General features: G+C 43.9%; 1 protein-coding gene across 3 annotated transcripts in view; it reads right to left on the bottom strand.

Moving 5' to 3' along the window:
• Nucleotides 1-18087, bottom strand: part of LOC112259593 (receptor-type tyrosine-protein phosphatase N2-like) — a 141711-nt gene that overhangs the window by 123511 nt on the left and 113 nt on the right. For 2 of the 3 annotated variants that reach the window (XM_042328748.1, XM_042328749.1), the window contains exons 1-2: nucleotides 17953-18087; nucleotides 2490-2540 (exon numbers count right to left, since the gene is read on the bottom strand). The exon at nucleotides 17953-18087 is cut by the window's right edge. In XM_042328748.1, the coding sequence (XP_042184682.1) occupies nucleotides 2490-2540; nucleotides 17953-18037 (136 nt within the window). In that variant the 5' untranslated portion in view covers nucleotides 18038-18087. Of the gene's footprint in view, nucleotides 1-2489; nucleotides 2541-4026; nucleotides 4172-17952 lie in introns of those variants that run through there. The other variant, XM_042328750.1, reaches the window with a different exon arrangement.

The following is an 18087-nucleotide window of genomic DNA, read 5'->3' as shown; positions in this document are numbered from 1 at the left end:
AGCACCCTATTCCATATATTGCACTATTGTACTAATTTTGACCAGGACCTATTGGGCTATTTGGGATTCAGACCATATCTTTATGTGCAGGCTACTGGGCTCCGTGCTACTGACGCCAGGTCATTCAGAATCATGAGATGTGCCTTAATGTCACAGAGCACTTGGTCATCCTGGTCTAAATTCAGGGCTGCTCATCCTCAGACAGATCAAACTGAGCCTCTCCACCGCAGACGATCATCCAGACTGCCCTTTCCTTTGTGCTCCAGATCAGACCTGAGCCGTGTCCCAAATGGTACTCTATTCCATTTATAGTGCACTACTTTTGACAGGGCCCTATAGGGCTGGGAATAGGGTGCCATTTGAGATGCATCCCTGCAGGGGGTGAGATATGTTCTAGAATATTAAAAGCCAGGTACCCTCCTCCAGTGAACACAAATACACATCTCTATCGCAGGATCCAGGAAGCTACATCAGAAGCTGATGTTCTGAGTAAAAAATGATTCATTTTGCACACGGAGAGAAAGAGAGAGAGCAGAAAGCATGGAGCTGTCAGTGTCTCTGATTAATGTGTCTTTGATCGATGAGATGCCTTACGGCTACTTTAGTTCAGTACCAAACTACTTTGAATTACAGTAGCTTGTTTCCCCTCACTATTGTTTCACATAATAACCAAATTAGGTGACATTTTACAGTAACACTTTAAACTGTCCCATTTTGCTTGTATACCTGTGTAGTAACCATGTTACTCTATCAACACAGTGTTCACATGTTAACAGTGCTTTTTGTATTCGGGCACAAACAGAGAGTTGTAGGCAGGCAAAGTAACAGTAAAAAACAGCAGGAGAGGGAGGGGCTGTTGATGCTGTTCCCCCATCACCTATTAGCCCCCTCATTGTGTCTCATTTTTCTACCTGGTAAGTGACAGTATAGCGGGGTAATTTGACAACACTGTCATTAACACTGCCTGGCACACCACAGAGAGAAAGTGGTGGTGCTCACTCATTGTATCTTTTACACAGCGTGGTCCAAGTGTCAGCCTGACCTCAGCTCAGCTGACACTTGTAGTAACAGTTTCAAACAGGTAGTCAAAGAGAGAAAGCGTCAGACTGGCTGGCAGAGTAGAACTTTCAGTCTGTTGCTAGGCAGCACGTCAATCTACATTGATCGTTTTTTTTTTGTCTGAAGTATAGCAGTATTTAGCCATTAGGATTGCCGTAAAAAATACATACCATAAATCAGGCCTAATATATGCAATTTCTTTCACATAAAATAAAGCTCAATTTATCTCACAACACCAATACATTATAGATTGGTTACTGGTGAAAAAAAACACCTTAAATATGGACAATGTGTTGCTGTGGTGTGTAGAACCACTTGTGTGCTATTGGTCACTCATTGGTTGGTAAGTGTGACTGAGTGAGTTGTGAGGGGTGTGAACAGCAACCCCTATAATACAACATACCTCGCTCATGTCCCTCGCATGCCTACTATGTCATCAGTTAGATCAAATGAATCAAATATCCACAAGGAAAAAACATGAATCGGTTTATAATAATCCCTCAAAAACACATGTAATCAGGTCAAGAGAGGTAGAACCATCAAATGATTGTCTGAGGGGTATGTCCACTCTAGTGAATCTATGGGAAGAACAACATTCATGAAGGTGTGTTCACCTCAAGGTTGGGATGCTCCCATATGCTCTAGACTGGAGCAGCCGAACTGGACAGATGGAGCTCCTGGACATAATGTCTATCCATAAAGCCCATCATACAGTTTGCACTTGAAACCCTGTCTTAGGAGAGTGTTCCTATCGACATATGGCCTGTTAAATCAGACCATACTCAGGAGGCAACCAGCGCAGACAAAAAACACAGACTGAGAGCTTAGCTGAGCTGGGCCAAAAAATAGTTTATCTATGAATATGATTTCGCCCCATAGCACAAGACATTATTATATTCCTATCAGAATGAGATTAGAGACGAGGCCACATTTGAAATGAGAAAAAGGCCTCCACACAGTCAGGAAATTAGAATGGCTTGGGTGCCATATTTTGACCAGGGCTGAAAAGGCTCTGGTCAAAGGTCGTGCTTTATAATGGGAAGAAAGTGTCATTTGGGACGAAGCCTAAACAAATTCTTTCTGAGGGAGTAGAGGCCCAAAGAGAGCACACAGGAAGAGAGGTGGACACCATCTCACAAGCTGTGTCTGGCTGTATTGTTTTCTTTGCTATTATTTCCTGTGGCTGACCTGTGTATTCAGAACTGACCACCTGTGCATTCTATACCATAGTAATATAATCTATTTATAGCCTGTGTTCTGAACCAACCATTCATTAGGAGAAGTGAGGAGAAATTGATCATCAACACATTCTCTGATATTGTGCCATGAATGTCCAATTTCCTTTCAGATTAAATATATTTGAGCTTTGATTTGTGATCTCTATTTTAGAGTTGCATGGTTTCTTTCTGAAAGAAATGAAAATAGCTTACCGTTGACACAGATCTCGTATGGAGTGCACAACTCGTTCTCAAACAGACAACCTGTTGGAAAAGAGGAGAAAATAATATAAGAAGTACATTAAAAGCGCAATATGAAATCAAAATTAATTCAACCATTAAGCATAGAGCAAGACCTTCAAACAGGTCAACATTCACAAAGCCGCGGAGCCAGACGGATTACCAGGACGTGTACTCAAAGCATGCGTGGACCAACTGGCAAGTGTCTTCACTGACATTTTCAACCTCTCCTTGACCAAGTCTGTAACACCAACATGTTTCAAACAGACCACCATAGTCCTTGTGCCCAAGAAAGCGATGGTAACCTGCTTAAATGATTACCGTCCCGTAGCACTCACGTCGGGAGCCATGAAGTGATTTGAAAGGCACCATCATGAAGGAAACCCAAGACACACTCCAATTTGCATACCGCCCCAACTGATCCACAGATGACGCAATCTCAATCGCACTCCACACTGCCCTTTCCCACCTGGACAAAAATAACACCTATGTGAGACTGCTGTTCATTGACTACAGCTCAGCATTCAACACCATAGTACCCACAAAGCACATCACTAAGCTAAGGACCCTGGGACTAAACTGCTATCGGACGGCAAGCGGTACCGGAGCGCCAAGTCTGGGACCAAAAGACTCCTTAACAGCTTCTACCCCCAGGCCATAAGACTGCTGAACAATAAATCAAACGGTCACCAGGACTATTTACATTGATCCCCCCTTTGTTTTTACACTGCTGCTACTTGCTGTCTATTATCTATGCATAGTCACTTCACAAATGACCTGGACCAACCTGTACCCCCACACATTGACTCGATACAGGTACCCCTGTCTATAGCCTCGTTATTATGTCATTTACTGGTGTTTTTTATTTAATTTAAAAAAAAATCTTTAGTTTATTTAGTAAATATTTTCTTCTCTCTATTTCTTGAACTGCATTGTTGGTTAAAGGCTTGTAAGTAAGCATTTCACGGTAAGGTCTACCTACACCTGTTGTATTCGGCGCAAGTGACAAATACGATTTGATTTGATTCCATAATCAGGTAAAAGGTACCATCATATATCTTCATAATGTCATGATATCATAAGACCCATCAACAGTTGCCTACATATTGTACTGCATATCTCAGCTTTCTATAGATAGCTAAGTCTAGAAAAAGTGCTGAGATGTACAATACAATATCCCAGTGGTGAGTCACCTTCCTGCATGGGTGGACGACTGGGTGTCATGGATTACAGCGTCATGCAGCACTGCGTTTCACAGCTACAGATAAACAGCACAGTCGTGGGGCCATTATCCTAAGTTAACATTTAGGCCAGTCGGAAAACACAAATGGCCCAAATGGCACCCTATTCCCTACATAGTGCACAAGTGATACACTAAATAGAGAATTGGGTGCCATTTTGGACACACAGTGTTCCAGGGTGATCCATCAACACGGAGGAGCAGGCTGCTGGGGGCTGCTGTTTCTGTATTTACATTTAAGTCATTTAGCAGAAGCTCTTATCCAGATACCTATTGAGGAGGTAGGGTTTCAGACTATTTCGGGAAGATGGCCAAGGAATCTGCTGTCCTAGCTTTAGGGGGATGCTGGTTCCAACGTTGGGGTGTCACGACTTCCGCCGAAGTTGGTCCCCCTCCGTGTTCGGCGGTCGAAGTCACCGACCTTCCAGCCATCGCTGATCCACTTTTCATTTTCCATTGGTTTTGTCTTGTCTCCCATCACACCTGGTTCCAATTCCATCAATTACATGTTGTGAATTTAACCCTCTGTTCTGTTCTGCCCTTCTCCGTAATTGTTTTCATGTAGTGTTTGTGCACGGTATTCTGGTGATTACCGGGTTTTGTTTGACCCATTTTATGTATTCTGTTGACGGTGGTTTATGTGTTATTAAACGACACCGTTGTAAATCAGTTTTTGCTCTCCTGCGCCTGACTACTCTGTCGCCAGTACGCACCTCACTACCTGGGGTACCACGCACTGCTTAATTTAAGCTGGATCCTGCCGGAATAGAATCCGGTACCTCTCAGATTTTGGTGGATCGAACCCAGAACGAGCCAGAGAACTGTCCGTGCCATGGGGAGAGAATTGAGGGGCAAACTGGTCCTGATGGCGATGTCTTAGCTAGCAGCGCTACTAATCCAGCCAGTTCAGCATCACCACCGGCTCGGAGCAGGAGCAATTTGCAGTTCAAGAACAAGCAAACATATAACCCCTGGTTTGTCATGCAGAATTCTAAAATTAGCTGTAGAACATGCAAAAAAAGGTATGGGGCTTGGGTCTAGAAATGACTCGAGGGATTAAACTAGCAAAAGAGTAGGTGGAATGTACAGTAAGTTATCATCCTATGCATCAGATGTAATAAATAAATAAAAAATAAAGTTTTTTGAACATACCCGAAACAAGGCGCATTTGTTGGCAGCAAGCCTTGTAGACAAGGCTAATGAAGACACCCAGGTTATAGTTAACACTCAAAATGAAGGAAAAAAGACACTACAGCCAGAGTCTTCAGAACAGCTTTAGAAGGAGGCTAAACGTCACAGCCACAGGCCCGCTCATGGCCTTGAGCAAGAAATTGACTATCGGTTGTTAAATGGATTTGACATGAGGAGAGTCATTGTGGGATGTTTTGAAAACTAAGGTAGGACATTTTCTTTTCTTTACAAATTTCTTCTGTACTGTGAAGGTATTCTGAATATGTGCTTCATATTATCACAAAGGCAGGAGGCCTACATATTCTCGTGTGTGTTCTGTTCTGGTCTACATTGATTTATTTTATTTGAAGTTATATTCCGATATTGTGATATTTGTTCTACTGCTACATTGATGTCTTGAAAACGATATGAAATTGGGGCGCTGTAAGCCCCACAGCGGAGTATGTGTGCATATGCATATAGATGGTGTTCTGCAGTGTTGTCTAAAAATGTTGCTGTACATTGATGTCTAGAAAATAAGGCTATAAGAAATTCAGACTTGTGTTAGCCCCGCAGCTATACTCAAGTATGTGGGCCTACTGCAGTGACGTCTAAAATGCTTTGAATTAATCAGCACCTTGGAGAGTGCTGTCCGTTTCACCACCATAGACAGTAGGCTACTTGGCTGTTCACTCTGTCTGCTGCGCTGCTATGTTGTATTTGACACTTTTTTCTCTCAATGTGTTCCTGTACCTCAGAGCCTCCTGGATAACACCCCCCCCCCCTCCTTTCGCGCTCACTATGTGTTCCGGGACCTTCCGATTTACAAATTAGGCATTGGTGTCATGTCAGAGAAGAGCTTGGACTGGGCTGAGTGGGTGGGTGATACCCTCCCATAAGGGTGGAAGGGCCGAGAGACCAGAGGTGGCAAAATGGAGTGCTCGGGTAGGGGTGTAGGGTTTGAGCAAAGCCTGAAGGTAGGGAGGGGCAGTTCTTCTTGCTTCTCCGTAGGAAAGTACCATGGTCTTGTAGTGGAAGCGAGCTTCGACTGGAAGTCAGTGGAGTGTGTGGAGTAGCAGGATGACATGAGAGAACTTGGGAAGGTTGAACACCAGGCGGACTGCAGTGTTCTGTATAAGTTGCAGGGGTTTGATGACTCAAGCGGGGAGCCCAGCCAACAGCAAGTTGCGAGGGGTCCAGAAGGGAGATGACAAGTGCCTGGATTAGGACCTGCGCCGCTTCCTGTGCGAAGTGGGGTCGTACTCTACGGATGTTGTAGAGCATCAACCTGGAGGAGCGAGTCACTACTTTGATGTTTGCAGAGAACAACAGGGTGTAGTCCAGGGTCACACCAAGGTTATTTGCACTCTGGGAGGGGGACCGTGGGGTTGTCAAAAATGGAGAGGTCTTGGAGCGGGCAGGCCTTTCCTGGACAAGCTCTGTCTTGTCGAGGTTGAGTTTGATGTGGTGGGCCGGTAGTGAGAGTACGTGGTGCAGACACAGATACTCTCCATGTCACCTGGAAGGAACGGCCTGCCAGGTAGGATGTAATCCAAGAGTGCAGAACCTGAAACGCCCTGAGAGAGTGGAGAGGAGGATCTGATGGTTCACGGTGTTGAAGGGAGTGGATAGATCTAGGAAGATGAGAACAGAGGAGAGAGTCAGCTTTGGCAGTGCAGAGAGCTTCCGTGACACAGAGGAGAGCAGTCTTGAAGCCTGACTGGTTAGGGTCAAGATGATTGTTCTTAGAGAGATGGCGAGAGAGTTGGTCAGAGACAGCACACTCAAGTGTTTTAGAAAGAATAGAAAGAAGAGATACCGGTCTGTAGTTTTTGACATCAGAGGAGTCAAGTGTTCGTTTCTTAAGGAGGGGAGCGACTCCGGCCTTTTTGAAGTCAGAGGGTCGCAGCCAGTGGTCATAGATGAGTTAAGTGAGAAATGGGAGAAGGTCTCCAGAAGGGAGGAGAGGATGGCGTCGAGCGGGCAGGTTGTCGGGTGGCTGGACCTCACTAGTCATAGAATTTAATCTGGAGAGAGAGGGGAGAAGGAGGTCAAGGCGTAGGATAGTTTAGTACAGCACTCCAGCGGAGGAGTATTTTAAATGTCTGCTTAGCCGAAATCTGGCAATACACATTGACTTCAGGCTGTTTCAGACAAATCTTTACACCTGTCATAGATCTAAAGGAGGGGTGGAGTGAAGGAGGGGGAGAGGGAAAGGAGAGGATAGAAGAGGGGGAAAGGAGAGGAAGAAAGAGGAGAGGGAAAGGAGAGAGGGGAGAGGATGGGAATGGAGAGGGAGAGGATGGGAATGGAGAGGGAGAGGATGGGAATGGAGAGGGAGAGGATGGGAATGGAGAGGGAGAGGGGGAAAGGAGAGGAGGGAAGAGGAGAGGGAAAGGAGAGAGGGGAGAGGATGGGAATGGAGAGGGAGAGGATGGGAATGGAGAGGGAGAGGATGGGAATGGAGAGGGAGAGGGGGAAAGGAGAGGGGGAAAGGAGAGGAGGGAAGAGGAGAGAGGGGAGAGGATGGGAATGGAGAGGGAGAGGATGGGAATGGAGAGGGAGAGGGGGAAAGGAGAGGGGGAAAGGAGAGGAGGGAAGAGGAGAGGATGGGAATGGGGAGGGGAGAGGGGGAGAGGAGGGAAGAGGGGGAGAGGAGTAGAGAAGGTATGAGGGAAGAGGGGGAAAGGAGAAAGGAGGGGAGAAGGTGATAGGAGAAAGCAGGTGACAGCGCTGCAGCCAGGAGAGGAGTAGGCTTAACAGGCACAATTGTTCTTTCTCCAAGAACCAACTTGACACCCCCCTTACCTTCCCGAGGATACCATGTATAACCCTATTCATAAATCCTATTTGAACTGTAGTATTACATCGCTCTCAGGCTGGGCCCAGTAACTGTATGACATGGGAATGGGATGTGGGCGGCTGCATGGGTCCACTTTCCTCAATGTTGCAGTTTCTTGAGTTGATATAAATAGTTTGTTTGTTATCTCTAGGTTTTTATGACTGCTTTTCTCCCAAGTGCTTCCTGAACACATATTTTCACATATTTTTGTTTGTTTAGTGTGGTGTGGAGCTGCTGGCATTCTAAGTCTATGTCCCAAATAGCACCCTATTCCCTATGTAGTGCACTACTCTTGACCAGAGCCCTGTGGGATTAGGGTGCCATTTGGGATGCAGATAATGTGTCTCATTGCTGTCATACTGCAGCAGCACCCCACCACCACTGGTAGCACACTCCATAGTGCACATAAGACACCCCAGACAGGGAGGTATGGCTCTCTGACATTATGGAGAGTGAAGACACAGTGTGTGATGTGCATCATACATACAGTAAGATAAGAGTATGTGTGTTTGAAATAGATTTTTTTTTTAAGTACGGAAATGTTTTTAAGTATTGAATAATAGCGCTCTTTTGAAGTGGCGTGTGAATGGAGATTTTGGGTGTACTTGTATGACTAAGAAGAGCTACACATACTGTACTCTCTTAGTCAGTATGGCTACATGCACACAAGACAGAGAGAGTCACACTCCTTTTTATTTTGGGCCTGCTACTGACGGAGTCAGCTCAACTCCGCTCCTTCCTGTGTCTGTGAGTGGGCTGCTGAAGAAGAAGACAGCACCTAAACTAACACGAGAAGGAAAGCTGGCATACCGATCAACCTGATGAGCACAGAAGCAACCTTGGGGGGAACTAAGGGAGACCTGGAGTTGAATGTGAGGCTAAGTTATAACCTGAACACTTTAGTGCTGATATGTAGAGCGTTATGCCTCTATGACATGCATATAAAGTATTTCTGAAGGTTTTTTTAATGCTACATATCACCACTAAGTAAAGTGTAACCGATATGTGTTTTATACAGCCACACCACATTGAAGGATGTAACTACTAAAACCACGGTAATATAAAAAATAAGTCATTCTGACAAATGAATCAATAACAACACTGTGGGTGTTTTTCCACACGAGCTGTCTGTGATTTGGTCTTTACTGGCAAATTAATCAAGTTTGACCATCTGGAAAATGAGATCTCTGTGTATTAGACAGTTAAACATCTCTTGTTTATTGGTATCATCAAGGCACACTGAAGAGCTCATCCCAGCTAACTGACTGCTATTGATCAAAGTACTGCCTCCTGAAATTCATCCTTTTATTCCCATTAACTTTGAGGAAAAGTGTCAAAGAGCAACTAACTCTGGGTAGCACTAGTCAGGCAAACTAGATATTTTCAGACAAACTTAAGCTCAAACCCCCATCTCTACTGTGTCCATTGTCTATAAAGTCTGTGTCCCGTGACTGACATAACATTTGTTTAAATCATCTTTGAAGACAGAGAGCCTGGCTACACCTACGGAATATACAAAGACTGATCAAGAGATCAAAGATGATGTTGGCTACATTTTAAAAAGCTATGTCATATTATGCACATTACAGTCATGCGGTAACTGATAAAAACTTACCTCGATTACAATATGTAGGCTACACTCACTGACTATCAACCGACATGAGAGAGTGAGAGAGAGAGTGTGTGTGTGTGTCGGGGGGTAAAAGCTGGGGAACTGTGGGAAGCCTTAACCATGGTGATAACTTGGGTGATTGAATGCAGGTCAAACGACGACATCAGCAACCATAACAATGCTTAATTAAACCACATCAGGAGACCACATTTGAGGTCTGGGAAAAATCTAAGAAATGTGCCTTTTTGAGTGCAGTTACCCTTTAATTCCAGTGCACAGGCACCTAGCACTGTTGTTTGGTTAGCAGTGTTCCTGTAGCCAGTGGATTGATGAAAATAATCATCATATCGTACCTAGGCATAATCATCGTACCTAGGCATAGGCTACTTTGTAGTGGCACGTGTGCTCCCCTCTCCGGCCTCTAGGTCACCAGGCTGCTCGATATGGCGCACGCCTGTCACCAGCGTTACGCACATCTGCGCATAATGACACTCACCTGAACTCCATCACCTCCTTGATTACCTGCCCTTTATATGTCACTCCCTTTGGTTTCTTCCCCAGTCGTCATTGTTCCTGTGTCATGTTGGTGCGCTGTTCGTGTTTCTTGTTGTGTGCGTTTATTTATTAAACGTATTCACTCCCTGAACTTGCTTCCTGACTCTCAGTGTACATTATAGAATGACGACTCAACAAAGGGAAGCATCTGGGAGTGTTTTTTTGTTAGTTTTTGTGTTGGAGGTGATGTCGGGTCCGGGTGTTGGAGTCAGAGCTACCTGGGAGGCCTCAGCGGGTTTGTAGGTTCTCATGCCTCAGCGAGTTTGTAGGCTCCCATGCCTCAGCGGGAGCCTACAGATGTGCGTAACGGGTTGGCGTCCCCCCTTGGGTTGTGCCGTGGCGGAGATCTTTGTGGGCTATACTCTTGTCTCAGGATGGTAAGTTGGTGGTTAAAGATATCCCTCTAGTGGTGTGGGGGCTGTGCTTTGGCAAAGTGGGTGGGGTTATATCCTTCCTGTTTGGCCCTGTCCGGGGGTGTCATCGAATGGGGCCACAGTGTCTCCTGACCCCTCCTGTCTCAGCTTCCAGTATTTATGCTGCAGTAGTTTGTGTCGGGGGGCTAGGGTCAGTTTGTTATATCTGGAGTACTTCACCTGTCCTATCCGGTGTCCTGTGTGAATTTAAGTATGCTCTCTCTAATTCTCTCTTTCTCTCTCTCGGAGGACCTAAGCCCTAGGACCATGCCTCAGGACTACCTGACATGATGACTCCTTGCTGTCCCCAGTCCACCTGGCCGTGCTGCTGCTCCAGTTTCAACTGTTCTGCCTGTGATTATTATTATTTGACCATGCTGGTCATTTATGAACATTTGAACATCTTGGCCATGTTCTGTTATAATCTCCACCCGGCACAGCCAGAAGAGGACTGGCCACCTCACATAACCTAGAGAGGAACCAGGCTTCTTCCTAGGTTTTGGCCTTTCTAGGGAGTTTTTCCTAGCCACCGTGCTTCTACACCTGCATTGCTTGCTGTTTGGGGTTTTAGGCTGGGTTTCTGTACAGCACTTTGAGATATCAGCTGATGTACAAAGGGCTATATAAATACATTTGATTTGATAGGCTCACCATGCCTCGGCAGGTTTGATAGGCTCCCATGCCTCGGCGGGTTTGATAGGCTCCCATGCCTCGGCGGGTTTGATAGGCTCCCATGCCTCGGCGGGTTTGATAGGCTCCCATGCCTCGGCGGGTTTGATAGGCTCCCATGCCTCGGCGGGTTTGATAGGCTCCCATGCCTCAGCCGAGGCAACCAGGGAGGTCTCAGCCAGCTCATCGGGCTCTCACTGCTCAGCCGGTTGTCAGGTTTCTGCGCCTCAGCGGAGGCGACCGGTCCGCTCCGGGATCCCTGGGATCGTCCCTGTGGTTGGCATCCTGTGGCTGGAGCCGAACGCACCGGGGAGGGGGTACTGTCACGTATGCTCTCTCTCCATCGCTCTAGGTCGTCATGCTCCAGCGCCTCAGCCGGATCAACAGGTTCCCTCACCTTAGCAGAGGTGACCAGTCCGCTCCTGATCCCTGGGATCATCATCATCTTGGTCAGCATCCTGCGGATAGAGCCGCGCGTTGGGGAGGGGATACTGTCACGTGTGCTCCCTCTCCGGCCTCTAGGTCACCAGGCTGCTCGTTATGGCGCACACCTGTCGCCAGCATTACGCGCATCTGCACATAATGACACTCACCTGAACTCCATCACCTCTTTGATTACCTGCCCTTTATATGTCACTCCTTTTGGTTTCTTCCCCAGTCGTCATTGTTCCTGTTTCTGTGTCGTGTTGGTGAGCTGTTCGCGTTTCTTGTTGTGTTTATTTATTAAAAAGGTATTCACTCCCTGAACTGGCTTCTCGACTCTCACCGTACATCATTATATGTAGCTAGTTAACATTTAAGAGAGAATTTTTGAGAGCCTTTCCATCTACCAGAAGACAACAGTTAGACCTTTCATTAGCGTCGCTATATTTTTCCTGTTCCTTAATTGTTTGAAACCTGGACATTTTCATTCTTATTATGAGGCATGTCTTACCTTGCTTCAAAGTTGCTTATAGCCAAAATCTCACTATAGAAACGTGGAGGCAATTATTTTCTAAAGTCTTCCAAATATTGCCGTAGGCCTACCTGTGCCTAAATTGGCAAGATCTGTTCCATCAGCCTTATTAATTGATACAGTGTATATCTCCACTACACTACTTTGACACTCATCGTGGGGATTAAGAAGTGAGTATACGCAATGCCCTCTGAAAAATAAGTGGGTATCTGACATACCTGAGTATTCCATGCACTACACTAACTGAATGGATATTAATCAAATGCATCAGAATCTCTCAAGGCTTCACGTTAAAAACAAATTACTATCCAGTCTTCTGGTTCTCTTTAGGAATATTATATTTTAAAAAATAATAAAAAAAACTGTATTTTTCAGTCCAACTAGTACATACTTTGCAACACGCATAACCACCAAACCAGACAGGCAAATTCAGGGCAGCTAAAACAACTCAATCCAAGGACAAATCGACTTAAATCTACAGTTTTATATAGAGCTATAGCTGAATGGAACTTTTTACTAATACATATTTTTCAGGCAAAAAGTAAATCCACCTTCAAGAAAAAAATGTAAGAACATCTAATGTGATAGACCATATGACTGGACAGGAAATAGAAAGAACATCTAATGTGATAGACCATATGACTGGACAGGAAATAGAAAGCATCAACTGAATGTTAAATGTGTTTCCTGTCAGGTTTTTTAATTATCTGTATTGTCTACTATTTGAATGTTTATGAAGTCTTGATTGTGGTTGTTTGTAATGTCTTGTTAATTGGTGTTGGACCCCAGGAAGATTGGCTAGCGTTACGGTGTTAGCTAATGGGGATCCATTAATTGCAAAATTACACCACTGAACAATACCCTACCCTTCTCCATATTTGTCACTAGACATTTAGTTGGAGTCATTCTTGTCCACCCCTTATTGTAAAGTGAATGAATAATAGTGGCCATCCTTTTCCCTGAGGTGTGCCCTTGTTTACAAACCATGTTCCTCTAACATTTTCTCTTGTATTCAACATGGCCCTATTTTGGCTCTGAAGACGTACAGTAAGATGTTACTGTACAATATTTCAGAGACTCATGTTTCATCCAATTTTTGAGTCATTTTGAAATCAACAGCTGAATGGGTTTTAATCTGCTGAATGGTATTTTGAACCTGATCTGTCATTTGTGTCCCTCTGAGCCTTACTCTGTGGGTTTCATGGCCATTATGAATGCAGTCTTAAATAGGTGGTGGGTGGCACACGAGACAAATAAGAACTGGACATGGGAATGGATTTTTCAATCAACTCCACCCTGTGTGCAAAGAGCACTGTCGTTACCCTGGATTTAGTGCTGCCAAGCAGCATAACAATTTTAATCTGTTATCTCTCTAACAAACAAGAGTCCAAGTCCACTTCCCAAATGGCACCCTACTCCCTTTAAAGTGCACTACTTTGGTCAAAAGTAGTGCACTATATCATAGGGAATAGGGTGCCATTTGGGACACATCCCATTTTCCACTCTACAATCTGCATGTATAGCTGTTACTGAAGGACAGAGCTCAGGGATGTATTCATTACGGCACCGGTACACCGTAGCAAAACGTTTTGCAACGGAAAACTAAAAACGAGACATGTTCAGAGGTTACTTTATGAAAAGTCATACCTTAGTGTCATGCCTGTTGGAAACATTCCAATGATGGCTGCAGCCATGCTTTTTGAATGACAGTAGCCTACATTCAACTTGGTCACACAACACATTCCTCTCAGCAACTGTTAGACATTCTTTAGTTCTTAACTTTATGGAAATTGAGTCAGTCACCCCAAATAACTTTTAGACTTCAACAAGCCACAAAAAGCCAGCAGTTAGTCATCTCCCAGTAGGTTTATAGTTTGGTTGAGGGTCAGTATCTCTCTGCTCTGTAAGCCAGCGGCCTGACTAGAAACACTTACTAAACAGGAAAACGAAATCAAATATTGCAATCACTAGCCCGCCTGGCACTCGGAAAAGGTCATCTCACACATGCCTGTGCGCCGGTTTCCATAGCAACATGTATTAACATCTTTAATTCATGCTGATTGTTCAGTTGCATTGGGGCATGACTGATGACTATCGAGGCTGACATCACCTGGCTGCAGTGTATACAGGGAAACTACATGGACAGGAGGACATAGCTTGACAGGACCCCGTCACAACATGTCAACAGCCTCTCCTCAATACCGAAGCTGCAGAACAATCTGAGCAACGTGAAAATGTCCTTACCTATTGCAATAGACCTGCTAGAGTAGTGGTGTATAGCAAGAGCAGTGAACATTGAATACAGGCTTTGGCTGAGACTTCAGAGGATTGAGTGAAGCGTTGCGTATCGTGTCCATGCTTCAGTCTCGTGAATCAATGCTGGAGCTTTGAGTCAGGCAGTCAGTCTCAGGAAGTGAGAGGAGGGGATGAGAGTAACAGGGGGCAGTTAGTCAGGCAGCACAAACACAGAGAGATTACTATCAATTTAAGGAGCTGTGTGTGAGCACACCTGATTGAAACTGTTATTTCCAGGGTAGTTCTGGCAAGGTCCACAAACAATGAAGCAAATATTGGGACTGCAATTCCAAACCACTATCTGTGCCCTCCTCTAAATTGACACTTTGAAAGTTACACACTGTCAACTTGATTGTTTTTCACCTCACAGTTTAATCCTGTAAATTATCAGACAAGTTCAATCTCTATAGGCTGTTTGTTCCCAGTCACTATGGACACAGTGGGGATGATAACGCTGCCTCTTCTTTCTCCTTGCTGTCGTTGGGGAATGGATCCAAGTATGCTTTCAACTTGAGCAACCAACCCAGGAAGAAACAAATGACTTAAAAAAGCAACACGACAACTTAAGTGCAATGTGGCTCTTTAGTTCGCCACTAGGCCTCTTCATCTGATTGTAAATCAGCAGCCGCACACAAGTGACACTACAATCAATGTAGAAATTATTTTGATCAACTGACACAGGAAGTAAAAGTGACTCAGACAGTCGAGGCCAGGCATCCAAAAATAAACCCAAGAGCTTGTAAATAACTCGTCGTCCTTTCCTCTCTGAGCCCATAGCTAGCTGCCTTCAAATTGAGTCGTCTGTCTGGCCTCAGAGGAAGTGAACACAACACAGTGAGATAACATTGTGTGTAGCAGCACAACAAGAACAAGGTGACTGTGTTCTTACAGCAAGGTTCACTTGGCATGAAACTGAAGAAAACAGAGGGATACTATCTGAAGCCTACACTGAGGTTCATGTGAACTTAAAGATGGCACACAGGTGATTGGGGTTGCAGTCAGTGAATGAAGCTTCACCAGCTGTTAGTGACAGCAGTCACTCAACCACATGATACAAAATCTGACACAGGCAACGTGGGCTCGAGTATATAGTCATAGTAGGGCTCAGTTGCAGCAAAAACAAGAGCGTAACAGATTTTACTGTTGTCAAATGATACTAGCTAGTAGCTACAGGGGAATCAAAGCTAATGCCCTATCCACATCCTCATATGGGTCAGGAAAGATCTAGACATCTTAGTCGCCTCATTAGAAAGGGTAATATTGTCCCTCACTTTACCAATAATCTACAAATCTACAATTTACACAAGCCTGTACGCTGTGCCAAGACACAACAGAGGAAAATGAACTGTTAAACCTTGACAGCATCACTTCTGAATGTGGTGGTAGACCATCAAAACACTCCACTAACTGCAACCAAGAATAACATTCTGCTTGTCCTGAACATTACAGGAGGGTTTCCCAGACACAGATTAAGCCTAGTCCCAGACTAAAAGGCACACTTCAATAGAGATTGTCCATTGAAAGGGATTTTTAGTCCAGGACTAGACCTAATCTGTGTCTGGGATACCGGCCCTACAGTACATCCAATAATAATAAGGTCAAAGCTGAGTGAGACAGGCAAGGCAGCGTATTGTACAATATAGTACATAATATAGAGAAAATGCTATTGAGGAGGTAGAACAGTCAGAGTGAGCTGGTGACACTTCATGTAACTTGCTCTTATCCCTGTGTAGTAATACAGTAAATACTAAGGTCCATGGCGACAACATGTTTATACAACATTACTAGAGTAATAATAGAGGTACTGCACAGGTGTAAAAGCAGCGTCATGGTACGTGTTACACATTAGTCCATGGCATTGTGTACATGTCTTGACACCTGTTCGGACACTGTACACCGTATGCTGTTGCTGTACTTTTAGCATGCAGAACAATTCCCTCAATTCTGGTGTGCGTCAAACAAGGGTAAGTCAGTGAAGTCGATGGGAAAACACACACGGCATTAATGGCAGCTACTTGACCTTCACCTGAATGATGGAGTTATCGCAAATGCAATTAGAAAACGTTATGAGGCTACAACATCACATTGAACAGCAAACGACTGAAAACTGAAGTAAATGGAACTCATCACCACACAGAGGCCTTAGATGAACTTTTCCACATCACTATCAAATATGCTAACGGAATAATCATTAGATACTGTTTGATATGAAAAACATGGTTTCCATGGGATGAGTATTGTATTACATAGCCTTTAATATAGATAAAGCATTTAATATAGATAACAATTAGTCTATACCCATATATAATACTAAAAGGAGGAAGTGTTCTACAATGTGATTAATTTTCATCTCTCTTCTTAAAATGCTTATCTTTATAATAATAGATATGGCTACAAACAAATAGGTTTTGGAAGGTTTAGAAAGTAATAATGTTTTGGTTTTCCTCCCAATGAGCAGCATAGCTACCATTTTCCTGGTCACCATAGCAGCGCTGCCGCCACTTATCAAGGTTACATAATAAAGTGGCCCGCTCTCTTAGAGGTATAATTTGTTTCGTACTGGAAATAGGGTTCTCTCTTGTCAATAGCTATCGAACCAAGCATGCATGAACATGAAGATGGTATATTCTGAATCATGGGTGGATGGAGAACAATCCACACCTAATAAAATATTTAAATCTTAATAACTCTTACACAAAGAGTGACATGACATTGAAAATGATATATTCGGAGAAAAACACATGGCTTTTAAATTGTATTTCTTTACTTCAACAAAAACGTGTATTTTTCTCCGTCCTCCCGATTCAGAATATGGCATTTTCATAGTCACAGCACACTTCGTGGAAGAGCTATTGAAGTTTGAAATCCGGAAGAAAAAAAATGTATATTGAAATTTCAATGAACGAAAAGCCTATGGTTATTCTCCATTCTCCCTTGATTCAGATTATATCATTTTCATAGTCATGCGCACTTTGTGTAAAAGCTGTTGACGATTGTAATCCAAAATCTTTTACAAATAAATAATAAAGTGTGGATTGCTCTCCATCCACCCCTGATTCAGAATATAGCATCTTCAAAGTGATGGAATGCTTGGTTCAATAGCTATTGACAAGAGAAAACCGAATATCCACCTTATATAAAATATAAAGCGAATTTTACCTAGGTCCCGCACCCAACATTGAAAAAGACTTTTCCCTGACCCTCACCATTTTAGTGAGAGAAAGACATCAAACATCCTGATGGCCTACAGTGATTCTCTGCGATTTCTCCCTGCAAAAAAAGGTTATACTGTATCCTAAATAATGCAATTTATTCCAATAAGAAAACTGTTAGGCTACCCATTGGCTATTAAAATAGTAATAAGTAGTAAACACTTTAGGTGTGCTGGCCTGCACATGTTAAAAATGTATATGTAAACAACAGGTGTAAACAATAATATAGGCCTATATTTCTTGCACATTTTTCTTGTCATTAGGCTTTATTACACCGAATTGCCCCCATTATAGATATAGCCGTTATATCTTCCAACAAACAAGAGCTGCAGTCGTAGGCTAATTCAGTGCCTTTCCAGACTGCCTAATAAAATATTGACAGAGACCCAAAATAACCATATGTGCGTCTCCTCGCAGCTGTGGGAACATTATGATCCTTCATAATCACAGATGAATAGATGTAGACTACTCACCGAATTTCCTGTCTGCAGAGGCTAGAAAATAGGTTTGGGAAACAAGTAGGACGAGAAAAATGTAAATCGAATCCATGCTTCGCATGCAGGAGAGAGAGAGAGATGGAGATGGAAGGTAGGGGAGGATGCAGGGCG

Source organism: Oncorhynchus tshawytscha, linkage group LG10, assembly GCF_018296145.1.
Source record: "Oncorhynchus tshawytscha isolate Ot180627B linkage group LG10, Otsh_v2.0, whole genome shotgun sequence".
NCBI classification, from domain to species: domain Eukaryota; kingdom Metazoa; phylum Chordata; class Actinopteri; order Salmoniformes; family Salmonidae; genus Oncorhynchus; species Oncorhynchus tshawytscha.
The sequence above is the reverse complement of the archived record's forward strand: the minus strand, read 5'-3'. Positions and strand labels throughout refer to the sequence as shown.